Source organism: Artibeus jamaicensis, unplaced genomic scaffold, assembly GCF_021234435.1.
Source record: "Artibeus jamaicensis isolate MK-2021 breed Jamaican fruit bat unplaced genomic scaffold, CSHL_Jam_final scaffold_2172, whole genome shotgun sequence".
Taxonomy (NCBI): Eukaryota; Metazoa; Chordata; class Mammalia; order Chiroptera; family Phyllostomidae; genus Artibeus; species Artibeus jamaicensis.
Genome location: NW_026522031.1, coordinates 20,521 through 35,814, shown reverse-complemented (window position 1 = coordinate 35,814; position 15,294 = coordinate 20,521). Strand labels below are relative to the sequence as shown.

The window sequence follows — 15,294 nt, the reverse complement described above, 5'->3', positions numbered from 1 at the left end:
CATAAGACTCTGCTTGTGTTAGGGATCCAACATCCCCAAAGCAAGTGGTGTGGCTGGTCCCGGGGTGGGCGTTAGTCCACAGTAGGAGGTTACGGAATACCTGGCAAAGGACAGGTAGCTGGCGGAGGAAAGAGCTGGGGCCGGTGATGCAGTTCATTACACACACGCTGAGGTGCTCAGTGACTCTTGTTGATCTGAAGGATGCTGAGTGGGCCCCTTGAGCCACTGGGGCTTTGGCCTCGTGTTACACCTGCAACCCTAAGGCATAAAGTACTACAGGAAGAAGCAGGCCGTGCCCCTGAGTGAGAGCATCCAGGCACAACGTAGTCCCAGCACAGGCAATTCAGACCAGGCAAAGGAGTAGTGTCTAGGATATATGAAAACTCAATACTCAGCAGGAAAAATCCAATTAGAAAATGGGTAAAAGATAAGAGCAGACATTTCACTGACGAAGATATGCAGGTAGCAAATAAGAATGTAGACAGGTTTTCTCTTTTTTAAGAGATTGAATTAGTTTATTTTTAGAGAGAGGGGAAGAGAAGGAGAAAGAGGAGAGGGAGAGAAACATCAATGTGTGGTTGCCTCTCGTACGCCCCCTACTGGGGACCTGGCCCACAACCCAGGCATGCGCCCTGACTGGGAATCAAACCAGTGACCCTTTGGTTCACAGGCTGGCGCTCAATCCACTGAGCCACACCAACCAGGGTGGAAAGATGTTAATATCATTAGCCCTTAGAGAAATACAAACTAAAGCCACAAGGAGATATCACTAAAAAAAAAGTGTAAAATTTTTTAAAAAGTCATGTGTTTTGGGTTATTCTCTGGAGATACACTTTTGGCATATTTCCTCTGAGTCTTTTTTTCCCCCCTCATCACTTTCTTCATTACCAGAGTACAAATTAATATCCAGATTTTTCTTAATATTTTACTATAACTCTTTGCCTTGCTATTAAAAAAGATTAATGCAATGTAATATTACTGGATATGTAAATATTCCATGGTATGGGTGCACCCTAATTTGTTGTTTTTTGCCCTTGCTCTTTGATGTTTTGGCGATTTTCAGTGTTTTGCACTGGTAAACAACACTGTTGTCAGCATGTTTGTGCACACATCTTTATCTGCATGTGTAGTCGTTCCTTCATGGAAAGACCGCTGCCTGCGAAGACAGAGATCTGGGCCCCGCCACTGACTTGCACTGTGCTTGCCCATCAGTTTCCTCGTTTGTGAGATGACGTACTTGAGCTTGATGGCCTTGAACTTCTAATTCAGAAAAGTAGGACCTGTCAAGGTGGAGGGCTAAAGGGCTGTTTTGGGGTGGAGGCAGGAAGGCAGTCCGGTTGTCAGTCCTCAGAATAGCTCAGGGACAGAGTCACAGCTTCCTGGGGCCTCTCACCTGAAGGCCCCCTGCTGTCTTTGTGGGATAAAGGTGTTATAGTTCAAGGGTCGCGGTTTGTCTGTCCGTCTCTACCTCCGATAGAGCGATGACTTTATTGGTAGAAATCTTTTAAAATTGGGGCATAGGATACGGAACATTAAGAATATAAGCTATCTTGACACATTTGATGAATGTGTGCACTGTGAGAATGGCTTAGTTAGGGTGGAAGAACCAATTTCGTTATCTATCTTCATCGTGTTGAAATTTTGTATTTCCTTTGTGTGTTTATTTTTGCCTTTTCTTTTGTTTGCCTTGTGACTTAAGTTGTATCACTGTTACAACCTCACGGCCAGGGGACCTGGCCTTGTCTCCATTTCCTGGCAGTCACGTGGGGCCTTTTTCTCAGGGGTGTCTTCCTACTGTTAATTTAAGTGTCTACGGAGGCTGTGTATTTCATCCCATATTTCATCCCACCCTTGCGGAGCTTCTGCTGGGGATAAACACTGCCCGGTGTGGACAGCAGGGACATCCTGTTTTCATTGCTGAGTAGAGAAAGCGTGGTCTCTTCTCTCTCTCTGTCTCTTTAACCCTTCCCCACACCTGTCTGCAATGTTTCTTCTCACAGGTGACAGTCTTCTAGTCTCTAAGCTCCTTTGGAGAATGGTGATCAACTCTTCTTCATCCAGCTGCTTCTCTGAGCTGAGCTGGGTGCCCGTCCGGCTGGTAGAATTCTGTGTCTCCCTCCTCTGGCTGCCACCAAAGGGCCCTTTGTCTCCTTCCCCTGCCCCTAGGTCAGGATGTGGCTCTTTCCACCCCAGAGAGTTGGAAATTCCCTCATCACACCCCCACACTCGGCATCATTAGGCAGCATTATAGAACTAGCCCTGAAAGCAAAACACCTCCTCGCCCATCTTCATTTGACTTTAGGAAATACACTGGGCCTGGGTTAAGGAAGTTGATTATAAGTTGGATTTAGGGGGCAGATCATTTTCCTTTGTTAATGTGAATCTGACCCTTTCTTGGGTTGCAAGGAAGTTGCTTAGGAAATACCATTTAATAATTGCAAACTCTAGTTTTTAGCTGCTGTGCTCGATCTTCCCCACCCCTGGCAGCAGTGGGTCACTTTCATGAGACCACCTGGGTCCAATTCTCCGGTGTAAATCCTTTCATAACGTGAACGACTTTGCTCCCATGAACAGTAGGGATTCACCGAGCGTGTGGTGCGTGAGTGTCGAAATGCCTTCTCCTCATTTCAGTAAAACCGGGATTAGCTGAGGAAGGCTGATTTTGGAGAGTCTCTGACTTGTGGTTTTCTTGTTCTGCCCCGTTTGCAATCTTGGCTCTTCCTTTCCTGCCCTCCTCCCTCCTCTCCCAGGGTTGTGCTGAGGGGCCGGGTCTGAAACACGTGGAACCGCACTGAGTCCAGGACGAATGTGCGCTGAGTGGTAGCCGTGCTTTTGTCTGTGCTGTTGTGTGGCTTTGCCGCTAACCCCGGGGCTGGTAATGACCACGAAAGCCGGCGGCAAACCCAGACCCGGGCCCGCCCAATCCAACCCTTTTCTCTGGAGGAGTCTAGTCCATTTCAGCAAGGGCCAGATGGTGGTTACACACTCTGGTTTCCCAGAGGGCTAGGGAAAGTTCTGGAAGTCTAGGGCTGGTTTAAAGCATAAGTGGGGCTGTAGGGGAACAAAAGAAGACAAAAGACAGAGTGAGAAGGAAAAAAAAAAAGCCCAAACGCTGTCCTTTGGGAGGAGGGTAGAGATTCCTCCCCACCACAGTCTGCGGTTCTCTCTCCCGAGACCCCGGTTTGCCAGCCATTTGCTTTCTCCCATTTTTAAATGTCCTTATTTATTTATTTAGACATAGATAATGCATGCACTTGGTTTGAAAACCAAAAAGTATAAGAGATGACATGTTGAGATTCTCCCACATTCCTGGGGGAAGGAGACAGGAGGCCAAGTTTTTCCTTTTGATGGGTCCTCTCGGGGTTTCTCTGGGCGAACTCACACCCAAGCGGATACAAGGACGGTTCTCCCTCGGCCATTCATCCCTTTATCCGTGGCTCTCCTCTCTCACGCCCTCCTTTTATTCTACTCTCAATAATTCTTTGTTGGAGCTGTTTTGTTTTTTTTTGAGGAGAAAGATCAGAGGTCCTTTGTCTTACTTACGCCCGCGGCCCCGAGCCAGTCCACACCTGTGCTTGTCTCCCCCGACAGACGAAGCAGAGAGCGAGAAGTGGTTCCTGTCCGCAGACTTCCCTTCAGCCACCATCAAGACCGAGCCGATTACGGAGGACTCGCCGCTGGGACTCGTTCCCTCTGTCACTCTGACCATCACGGCCATCTCTACCCCTTTTGAAAAGGAGGAACTGGCTCTGGAAGTGAATACTGGGGTACACTCGACTGTCCCCCGTATAAACTGATTCGATCCAAAGACAGAGATTCTTACTCCCTAGCGAGGCATTTAATCTGTTTGGAGCTAGTGGCTTGATGTGGTTTTTTTAAAGATTTTATTTATTTATTTTTAGACATAGGGGAAGGGAGGGAGAAAGAGAGAGAGAGGGGAACATCAATGTGTGGTTGCCTCTCACGTGGCCCCCAGAGGGGACCTGGCCTGCAACCCCAGGCATGTGCCCTGACTGGGAATAGAACTGGTGACCCTTTGGTTCACAGCCTGCGCTCAATCCACTGAGCCATACCAGCCAGGGCTGGATATGTTTAAGGATATACAACTATGTATGTATAGGTGTATTAAGGATATGCCATCAGGTGTCAGCACTGACGATGTAATTTCCTTTAAAGGCATTGACCAGAAAAATTGGTAGCAACTATGATTTCATTTTTTTCTATGACAACCATTACAAAATAATTTTAAAAACCATATAGATAGTCATAGTAAAACAAGGGGGGTGGGATGTTGCACAGGATTGATTTTTAGCCAGTGGAGAGGGCCTGGGCGAGCGGATGCTGCAACCTACGGCTCGCAGAGCCGCCTCGGCTGTCGGGAACGCTGGCTCCTGTGAATATCTTACCTCCCCGCTGCCCCCACAATGCTGAGTTGCAACGACCCAGTTCTGGGAACTCCCACCTACCCATTCTTATCATGCCACCCATGGAAAACATAAGAAATTGTTTGGGTTTTTTTTCCTGTCTCAATTCCATGCTGACAGCAAGTAGAATTTCACCTGCTTTCTGGGTGTGCCAGTGTGCCCTGTGGACCAGAGTCTGCTGGTGCATCTCCCAACACAGGCTGCAGCCAGTCCTCGCTTCCCTGAACATGCAGTCTCCAGTGATAAACAGCCACTCCACCTTTATAAGCCAGGACCCCTCTGAGCAAGTGTCGCCATCTACCTGTTCAGGATGAGGCAGTGCAGGGCAGTAGAGCTGCCCCTGCTGGGCTGCGCACTCATTCTCAGGGCTTGTTGGTTACATTGCATTTATGAGATGATGAGCGATTGGGCAGACCATTTCTGCAACGACCCCCGGGAGCTCCTTGCTCTGTGCTCTGTGGCTGCCTGAGTCTCTTCACTGGACCGGCTCCTGGTGGCACACACTTTAGTTCAGCTGGTTTTTAGTGTGTGACTGGGAAGGTCAGGGTCATGGCCTTGCCCCCTGTGCTTGGACCAGATACCTCTCCTTCCCCCATCAAGCGTTTCCTGGGTAGGTGTCGCCCATCATCCGGATGCAGGGGGTGCGGTTCACCCAGTGTCTACTCAGCATAGACTGGCAAGGGCTCGTTAAAAATTCCTCAGAGTGTTTTATGATACAATGCATTTCTATTACCATAAAGACAGTAGAAAGTGGACTAGTGAGGGAGCCCCTGGCTTTTAATTTGGGGATCTCAAGGGTCAACCAGAGGGCGGTCACGGCTAGACCACCTCCCTGTCAAAGCCCCCTGAGCTCGGCCAGGCCCCTGCTGGTGCTGGAGAAGCAGGGCCACCCCTTTCGAGGCTGACACAGATGACAGCGAGTCCCCCTGGGTGTTTCATTGGGGATGTTACTGGTTTTTAAAAACCGTGTTTGAAATTCTTCCTCTAGGTTGATTCCTCGTGCCAGACAGTCATCCCTAAGATTAAGCTGGAGCCTCACGAAGTGGATCAGTTCCTCAATTTCTCTCCTAAAGAAGGTCTGTCTCCTCGCCCGTGTCCCTGCGGGTCACCAGGGGCCCCTGTGGGTCTGCAGAGAAAGGGGATGTGGGAGAAAGTGCTGGGGGCCTGTTGGTCCCAAAGACTTAGCTCGCTGCATGGAATAGGTCAGTTCTTAAAAGCCATGATTCTAAAGGCATATTTTTGAAATACGTATTATCTTCCCTTGTATGTTCAGACTTCTTTCCAGCGGAATCTGTTACGTTGCTTTTGCTCCTAGCCAGGGTGATTTTTCAGAACCTTTCTAGACCGCTGAGACTTGGATGGAGAATAGCCCAGCTCCCTGCACTGGAGTGACGCCCTGCAGAGGTGAAGGAGCAGACACCCTGCAGCCACCTAGTCAACAGTTCTCGCTTAAACCCTCTGGGACGTGAACTCCCAGTGTACCTGCTGGATCAATTCAGCGTCTTTAACAGTTGATTTGGGGTGACAGCAGTGGCACAGGGCCTGCTTTCGGTTTGCAATGTCCACGCACCCCATGGGCTTCTTGTCGCTTAGTTAGAACTCAGTGTCATAGTTGAAGTTGTCACAGTTTCACTTTTTTCTGCCTGTGTGTCAGTCTCTTTCTGACCGCCCCCTGTTGTTCTCGTAGGAAGCCCGCAGTTAGGAGTCCTGAGCCCTCCGTCACACAGAGTCTAGCGAAGGTCCCCTGCCTCGTTTATTGAGATCCTCCCGCGCCAGCCTGTGGCCAGGCCACGGCCTTCCCTTTTACCGGTACAAGGATAGCTCCTTAGTGTGGCGAACGACGAGGAAATCCGTACGAGCGTTTGCCGTGGGAGAGGTGCTTGTGCTGTGGTGCATGCGTGTGTACCGTGGGATGTGCTTAATGGTGCGTGAGCAGTTCTCATGGACACACGGTCTGCCTTCCTTCCACTAGAAACCGATGTAGGATTTCACTGAGACCATTTCTTTCTTTCTTTCTTTCTTTCTTTCTTTCTTTCTTTCTTTCTTTCTTTCTTTCTTTCTTTCTTTCTTTCTTTCTTTCGCTGGGTCAATTTTCAGTTAGTGTTTCATGATGTGCAAAAATTCTTTCCATAGAATAATTTTTGTTTTTTAAAATATATTTTATTGATTATGCTATTAGAGTGGTCCCATTTTCCCCCCCTTTATTCCCCTCCGCTCTGCACACCCCCTCCCATCCACATTTCCCCCCCCCCGAGTTCGTGTCCATGGGTTATACATACAAATTCTTGGCTTCTGCATTTCCTATACTATTCTTAGCCTCCTCCTGTGTATTTTGTACCTACCCTTTCTATTGAGACCATTTAATCAGGGTCGGCATTTGCCTTTATTATCAGCAAAAGAGAGAAAGGATTGCATTTAAAAAATGAATCATACTGAGTAGACGCCATATTGAGACAGTGTTTCTTTGCACTGAGTGATATGCCCTTGGGCCTCTCAGCTTCCGATACTGCTGTAAAGTAGGTTTTTTGTTGTTGTTTTTTATGACACTTGTTATTGGCATCAAATGCATGGTGTTCATTTCATTTATGTTGCAGTGCACCTCCCAAAAGTGGCGTAACTGTGTGAGTGAGTCCCACGGTGGCTCGGGCCTCTGGGGTCACGGGAGGACAGGAGTAAATAGCAGTCCTTCCTCATTGTCCTCAACAAACAGAGACCAGGAAACCTGATATCCTTGAGGGCCTCCCGCTTCTTGCTGTCCTAGCCCTTTCAGCAACCCAGGAACTCGTTTCAAACGATATTTAGAAATCTGATACTGAGGCTCCGGTGGCCAAGTCAGGCCCTCGCACCAGGTAGGAAAGTGGAGGTTCCAGTTTGCCTCGGTTTCCCTGTCATTTCTGTGGTTCTGGTGGGGAGAAACGAGGTAGAGTGATGTGGGTTAGCGGAAGGCACAGGGAAGCTCCAGGAACCCTTGGCTGGCTCTCGGGATGTCCCAGCCACAGGTGGGAGATGGCAGTGTCCCTGACAGGGTAGTTTCCTCCTGATTGTTGTCTGTCTGTCTGTCTAACCATTGGTGAAAGATAAACTGAGGCGTATTATATGTTTTGAGTTTATGTGAGCAAAGATGGATCGCAAACGGGCAGCACCCAGCCTTGAGAGGTTACGCACCTCCTCCCTCCAGCACTGGGGGGGGTCTCAGAGATGGGAGCAAAGTCAGGGCATACGGCTCTGGCCTCCAGCCAGCTTGGCTGCCTGTGATTGGTGCCCTGTGGTTTCTGTTTGGTGGCACTGGTGCGTTTGCAGGCTTAGATTTTGGTTTGTGTGTGCAGGCCGCTACGATATTCAGGGCACTTCAGTCTGAAGGCCTTCTCGTTTAATTCATTTAACACTGGGAAGTGCTGTGGGGACTCATGGTGCTGGGAAAACCTCGGTTCACTCACACACACATACACACACACACACCCCACCCCACCCCAGGTGAGCACATGTTTTCGGCACAGGCCTACCCTCCTTCACTGCCTGCAGCTGTTGGCAGGGTGCTGGCAATAGAGGAGTATAGCCTTGTTCTAGAACATTCTTGAGCTCTAAGAGTGCCCATAGACACTAAAAGGCCCAGGGAGCTCTCTGGCAAGACCTTGGCAGAGAAAAAGGGAAGCATCAAGCAAAAATTAGCACGTGAGAAAAAGAAAAAGAGGGTCAAAATGAGAGAGAAGATGAGAGAAAAAGCCGGGTGTGCTGTGAATGGAAATGGGACACCGTGGCTGGAAGGGGGCGGCTGAGAGGGGCAGGACCTATCACCACCCCCCTCAGGAGTTCAGGAATCTGAGCAGGAGAGTGACCGCCCAGCTGCTGCTGGTTACCTGCAGAGGCAGCTCTGGGCGGGGCCGTTTTCCTCAGGTGAGTAGTCCTGCCTCAGAAAGGCCTTTCCATCCAGAGGGCATCGGGCCTTCTCTGTTTGAAGATGAGCAGACGGCTGCCTTGCCATGGCCCACTGCTGATGTCACAAATGTCCAAACCTGTGAAGAATCTGTATGAGTTCATTCTGAGCCAAACTGACGACAATTGCCAGGAAGCAAAACCTCAACAGACTGAGAACACGCTCCAGAGAGGGGCAGTTTGCAGCTTTGTGCATTTGAATCAGAGGAGGAGGAGAAAGGAGGGCTCCATGAAATCCATTGGTGGCAGATTTAGGGGCAGGGAAAAGCAAAGTGGGGACATCCCTGGTGCTGGATGAAAGGCAAAATGGAGAGACATGCTTTTTTCACGGGTGGGTGCAGGGTAGCTACACAGAGACGGCATGTGGGGACAGGGGGACAATGAGGGGCTCCGTGGTCGGGTGGCCTGGTGCTCCAGTGCGGGCGGTTGTGCTTGGAGGCACAGGGAGAGGAAAGTACTGTAACACCCGAGGGTGTGCTGTCCTCGCTGCACCCGGGCAGAGGGAGGCAAAGACTGGCCTTCGCTAAGGAAGCTGTGGGCCTGGGGGGTGACGACCCCCTGTGACCTGCCCAGCGAGGACTCTGTGACCAGACCGTCCTGTGAGGTGGCTTTCGGTCAGTGGGCGTGTCATGCCTGCCTCGTGCCCCCACCGCCAGGCTTGTCAGCCTTGGTGCACAGCCCACATTTCATGCCCAGCTGACAGGCAGTTCCCTGGTCCATCAAGCCCGGGAGTGGGGGGCAGCCAGGCGCTGTGCCCAGTTCTGAGCTGCTCCAGTGCCCAGCGCTGCAGAGGCCCCCGGAGGGCTGGGAGGTGAAGGGCCTCCCAAGGTCCCGCCCTGGGCGCCGTTACACCGACAGGTTCTCACGGTGTTTCAGCAGAGTGGAAAGATCCACCACTTGGAAAAGGAGTGAGAGCCCAGAGCTTTTACTATTTTGGAAAATTATTATTATTTGTTCTATATGTTTATTTATTTATTATTAGAGAGAAGGGAAGGGAAGGAGAGAGGGAGAGAAACATCATTGTGTGGTTGCCCCTTGAGTGCCCCCTACTGGGGAGCTGGCCCACAACCCAGGCATGTTTCCTGACTGGGAGTCAAACCAGCGACCCTTTGGTTCCCAGTGAACTCAGAGTGGATTCTCTCTTGAGACCCATCCTGGCTGCCGTGGAGACACGTCGCTGAGACTCACTGAGGCTCCTGGCCTGGCCCAGAGATCGTTGTGTGCCTTCCTGAAGGCTCAGGTGGCAGGGGAGGGCTTTGCAGGAGGAAGCCCGCCCTCCCCGCTGACTTGCCGGTCCCTGCTGTCCTCCGCGGATGGATTCAGTACTCGCTGAATGGGGAGTGCCCGGCCTCTCGCCTGTGGCCCTGCCACGCACATCCCTCCAGAAACAAATGAGCTTCTCTCAAACCCTCCTGGGCTCCCAGGCTGTTTTTTTTGTTGCTGTTGTTGTTTAAGATCACAATACATTCAGAAGGTTTCCAAGTCCAACTATAGAAATGATACGGAATGAATACAGTGGGAGGTTTGCCAGCACTTTTCCTCCCTACCCTGATCTCCCCCTGCCCTGAGGTCATCATTTGATTCCTTTCTTACCGAGTTACCAGCGTTTCTTTATGCAGGTACAAGCAAACATAACTGTTTCCTCCTCTTCTCCTGTTTCATATGAAAGGAGGACTACTTTACACACTGTTCTGCACCTTGAGTTTCCCTCCCTCTTAACAATACATCTTGTATCGACTAGTGGAGGTCCCTCGTTGTTTTGTTCAGTCGTCGGCGTTCGGCGCTCTGCCCTACGGATGTGTCGTTTCTGTCCAGATTCTGCTTCGTTGCTCTCTGATGGCTGAAACCTGCCTTCTGTCCCCCAGCCTCTGTGGACCACCTGCACCTGCCGCCCACCCCTCCCAGCAGCCACAGCAGCGACTCGGAGGGCAGCCTGAGCCCCAGCCCGCGCCTGCACCCCTTCGGCCTGCCTCAGACCCACGGCCCCGCCAGGGTCGTGCCGCGGGCCCCCTCCACCCTTGCCAGCTCCCCGCTCCTCACAGCGCCTCATGTAAGTCTGGGCTGAATCCCTGGACGTGAACCCACTGCATTCTGTTGCCCGGACCTTCCCCAGGAGTGGCTGCCATTCAAGGCTACTTGGTTATTATTCTTGTAAGGAAGTTTTAGGTTTAAAGCAGGGTGATCATCTTAAGGAACATTGTTCAGAATGGCTTGTCCTCTCACCTAGTAGCACATGTCTCTTTCTGCTCACCCCTCAGTTTTATTCATATGTTTTTTTACGTGGCAGTAGTGCAAGGAATAAAAATGTCTTCTTTCCCCCTCTGAATTATATCACATACTTTTACCACCCATGTGGGCGGTCCCTGTGATCTACAATAGGAAGGAGCTTCGTTTTTAAAGAAGCAATCATTGGTGAACTTAAAAATCCCTCAGGGATTAAACGCTTTGATGTCTAAAGCTCCAAAATGTAGGTTAGCCTTTTTTTTCCCCTATGATGGGACTTTGAACCCAGCGACAGGTCAGAGGTCACAAGCCACCATTGATCCTTAACGTCTGTAACAGCACCATTCTCCAAATGAAAATAGGGCAGACCGTTAACTTCTTACTGTACCGAGAATTAATCGATGCCTATTAAATCTTAACAATTACACGCAATTCATTGAATGTGTATCATGTAGAGAAATTTGAGTTAAATCAGATATTTAAAATTCTCTGGGAGTTATCTACCAACATAATTTTGAACATTTGAAAGTTCGTGACCAAGGACAAAGGAATGAACTCTTTCCACTCTCTCTCTGCTCCACTCTTAACCCCACTTCTCCTCCGATGACGAGCCCGGCTTTCATCCAGTGTCCCTTTGTGTCCTCCCAGTTTGTCCATGTGACACTCTCACGGGGGAAGTCCCCCGATGTCACACCCTTCTCAGCGGCCTGGTTGTTCCCTGGTTACCCGTGGGGGGCAGGCCCTGGTGACTCAGGGTCAGCCAGGACCCTCTGCAGCTTCAACAACACCTCCCCCCTCGAGGCAGAGGCACATCTGCACTTTTCAAAATACTTCCTTTTGCTTGGAACGCCTCCCCTCCCTCGTATAAATCACCTCTCTTCCCTCAGGAGGCCCAGTTCCCACCCACACCAACTCACGGAAGTACTCTTTCTCCACCTTTTTTACGCACCGAGTTACTCTTCCCACTGAGCGTTTCGTTGCTCTCATCCTTTCATGGGCACCCACACAGTCTCAGTCTTGATTGGAAGCTGCGGGAGAGACGGAGTTCGTCCTGAGTCCTCCATGGCATTGAGTGCGGAGCAAACACTAGACGATGCTCGGTTTGTTGGACTCACTGTAAATACGTCCTTCTGTCGTGGGTTCCACCAGATGAGCGACAGTCCTCATCTTCCCTGGGCCCCTTGGCAGCGAGTGGAGGACAAGGAGCAGCCCCCAGTGAGCAGAGAGCGTCGTACACAACTGCATTTTCAGGAGGCAGCAAAACTCTGTCCCACGCACATCAGCTGCACCCTCATCACGCCGAGGCCAGGAAGTCTCCAGGGCTGTGAGCAGTGAATTCTGCCCTTCACTCTGACATCCCAGCCCGTGGGGCACGTTCTGGGAAGTGATGGGAGGTTCCTTTCCCTTCCCCTTGAATTATGATCTGTGGGTTGTAACACTCACATGACAGACAGTGTCTTCTCCCTTTCTGCCTCAAAATGCCCATTTCTCACCAAGAGCAGATGGGGCAGCCTTTCCCACTAGCTGTTGTGTAGGACGGTGTGACAGAGTCTCCTGCCCCTCAGGAGGGGTAGCCTCAGGGGGCCCAGCTGTCCTTCTCTGACCCCCTTCTGCTCCTCGGTTTGTGCAGAAACTGCAGGGCTCGGGCCCACTGGTCCTGACGGAGGAGGAGAAGAGGACCCTGATCGCGGAGGGCTACCCCATCCCCACCAAACTGCCCCTGACGAAATCAGAGGAGAAGGCGCTGAAGAAAATCCGGAGGAAAATCAAGAATAAGGTGAGCCCTTCAAAGCCAGCTGCTTCTGTGAGCAGACCATGAGCAGAAGTGAGCCTGTGCGCCTCATCTCCCGTCCTGCTGGCAAACACCCGCCCCTCTGAGTCCCAGCCCTTCCCTTGCCCTGGGCCAGGAGTGGGGGAGGGGACATAGTGACCCCTGGCCTGACCTCCTCCAGCCCCTGCATCCACCCCCTGGGTCAGTGAGCTCCCAGGGTGGGTGAGCCCATCCTTGGTGCTTGCGATGAGTCATTCAGGGTGGGAGGAAAACAGAACTTTCACTGATATCACTGAAAAAAATCTCAGCCTGTGAAATTTGTTTGATGATGTACATGGTATTTCCCTTCAGTGGGGCATGTCCGTAATTTATTTCTTTTTATTTAAATTTTTTTTCAATGACAGTTGACATTCAGTATTATTTTGTTTTAGTTTCAGGCTTTCAGCATAGTAGTTAGACAATCATGTAGTTCACAAAGTGCCCCCCCCCGCCCCCCCCGGTTTTCCCGGTACCCGCCTGGCAGCGTACATAGTCGTCACAGTACGACTGAGTGTGTTTCCCAGGCTATACCTGAGGTCTCGGGACGGTTCCTAACTGCCAGTCTTCCTCTTTCCCCCACCCCCAGTCTGTCTGTAATTTATAAACAAATAAATAGAAATGCTCGTGGGTGCTTGCTTAATCTGTATTTTTTTGGATTGGGTTTTTTATATAAAGTTTCTGCAGACCACTGTCCTTCTTTAAACAGGGTGCTGGTCTCAGAAGGGAGCTCCCAGGGCCTCCGTGATCGTGGTGCCCAGGGCTCCTCTCTGCCCTGGGCACAGGGCTGGCTTTCTGGTGTAACTGGGACCTGACCCTTTTCCCTTTCCGCATGTCTCAGATTTCTGCCCAGGAAAGTAGGAGAAAGAAGAAAGAGTACATGGACAGCTTGGAGAAAAAGTAAGCCTCTTGCAGAACGGGTTGCGCTTGTTGGGCAATGCACGCGGCAAAGTTGGGGTGGGCGGGGCTCCGAAGGGAAGTCCCCGCCCAGCTGCAGGGAGAGCCCGCCCGCTAGTCAGCCGTGGGTCGCCTGCCACCTAGTGGTCGTTAGAGGGGGAGCGTATATAATGGCAAGGAGTAAAAGTACAATCTTTTTGTTCAAAATTAAACTTATGGGGGTGGCACTGGTTCATAAGATTATATAAGTTTCAAATGTGCAATTCTATAGTACATCATCTGTATGTTTATTGTATGGTGTGCCCGCCACCCAAACTCAAATCCTTGCCCATTACCATCCATTTGATCCCTTTACCCGCTACCATCCCCTCCCCGCCTTTCCCTCTGGTGTCTGCCAGACTGTTGTCTGCGTCTATGAGTTTGGGTTTGTTTGTTTGTCTTGTGTGCTCATGTGTTGCTTTCAGCTTTATATCCTGCATCTGAGTGGAATCCTATGGTTCTTCCCTTTTCCTGTCTGACTTACTTCACTTAGCATAATGTTGCCAGCCAGGCACTCAATCTTTGTAGGCATTTGGACCACAAATGCTTCCAACCAATGATCCCCAAGTCCTTGAAGGCTTCCTTTCAAACAGGTGCGAATATTAACATTCATGCCCCTGGAACTCCGCAGGGGACAGGCAACCCCCCCTTCCCCTGAAAGGAGCAGAGCGGGCCTGTTTCTCTGGGCCACACCCCTCTCCCCTAGAGAAGGCAGAGTGGGACTGGTTATATTCTGTCCGCTGTAATTCATGCCACAGGCAAGAGACTTTTCGCAAAAATGCTTGAAGGTACCCTTTGCTCTTCTGAAAAGCCTGAAATGAATGTCAGAAGGGCTGTTGGAAAAATGTGAATGAAATATAATTTTGCACTGGCCGTGGAAAATAGTTCTCTAGCCAACAAAATAATACCATTTTTAGGTGGGAAGGAGGCCCCGCATCAGAAATGAGAATCTTCCTCTGTATCTGGAGAAAGGAGTGGTCCGAGGATCCTGCTGGTTCTTGAAGTTTCTATTGGAAGTTAGCTTTTCTTTTTTTTTTTAATTTTTTTAATTGATTATGCCCTTACAGTTGTTCTATTCCCCCCTTCATTCCCCTCTACCCTGCACCCCCCACCCCCACCATTCCCCCCTTTAGTTTATGACCATGTGTCTCAACTTCTTTAGAGTCTGTATTTCCGATACTATTCTTGCCCTCCCCTACCTATTTTCTACCTACCGTCTATACTACTTATTTTCTGTACCTTCTCCCCCCTTCTCCTCCTCCCACTCCCCTGTTGCTAACCCTCCTTGAGATCTTCATTTCTATGTTTCCGCTCTTGATCTAGCTGTCCTTTTAGTTTGCTTTTGTTTTAGGTGTGGTTGTTAATAACTGTGAGTTTGCTGTCCTTTCACTGTTCATGTTTTTTATCTTCTTTTTCTTAGATAAGTCCCTTTATCATTTTGTATAGTAAGGGCTTGGTGATGATGAACTCCTTGAATTTGATCTTATCTGAGAAGCACTTTATCTGCCCTTCCATTCAAAATGAAAGCTTTGCTGGATAGAGCAATCTTGGCTGTAGGTCTTTGGATTTCATGACTTGGAATACTTCTTTCCAGCCCCTTCTTGCCTGGAAGGTCTCTTGTGAAATCTGCTGACAGTCTGATGGGAACTCCTTTGTAGGTGACTGTCCCCTTATCTCTTGCTGCTTCTAGGATTCTCTCCTTCATTTTAATCTTGGCTAATGTAATGATGATGTGCCTTGGTGTGTTCCTTCTTGGGTCCAACTTCTTTGGGACTCTCTGAGCTTCCTGGATTTCCTGGAAGTCTATTTCCTTTGCCAGCTTGGGGAAATTCTCCTTTATTATTTGTTCAAATAAGTTTTCCACTGGTGGCTGTTCCTTTCCCCCTTCTGGTACCTCTATAATTCGGATTTTGGAACGTTTAAAGATGTCCTGGAGGTTCCTAAGCCTCTTCACATTTTTTTTGAATTCTT

The 15,294-nt window shown here is 49.9% G+C and overlaps 1 protein-coding gene across 1 annotated transcript in view; it reads left to right on the top strand.

The window, feature by feature from the left end:
• Positions 1 to 15,294, top strand: part of CREB3L2 (cAMP responsive element binding protein 3 like 2) — a 102,759-nt gene that overhangs the window by 71,629 nt on the left and 15,836 nt on the right. The window contains exons 3-7 of the mRNA XM_053656622.1: positions 3,592 to 3,767; positions 5,413 to 5,500; positions 10,223 to 10,407; positions 12,211 to 12,357; positions 13,229 to 13,287. Of these exons, the coding sequence (XP_053512597.1) occupies positions 3,592 to 3,767; positions 5,413 to 5,500; positions 10,223 to 10,407; positions 12,211 to 12,357; positions 13,229 to 13,287 (655 nt within the window). The remainder of the gene's footprint in view (positions 1 to 3,591; positions 3,768 to 5,412; positions 5,501 to 10,222; positions 10,408 to 12,210; positions 12,358 to 13,228; positions 13,288 to 15,294) is intronic.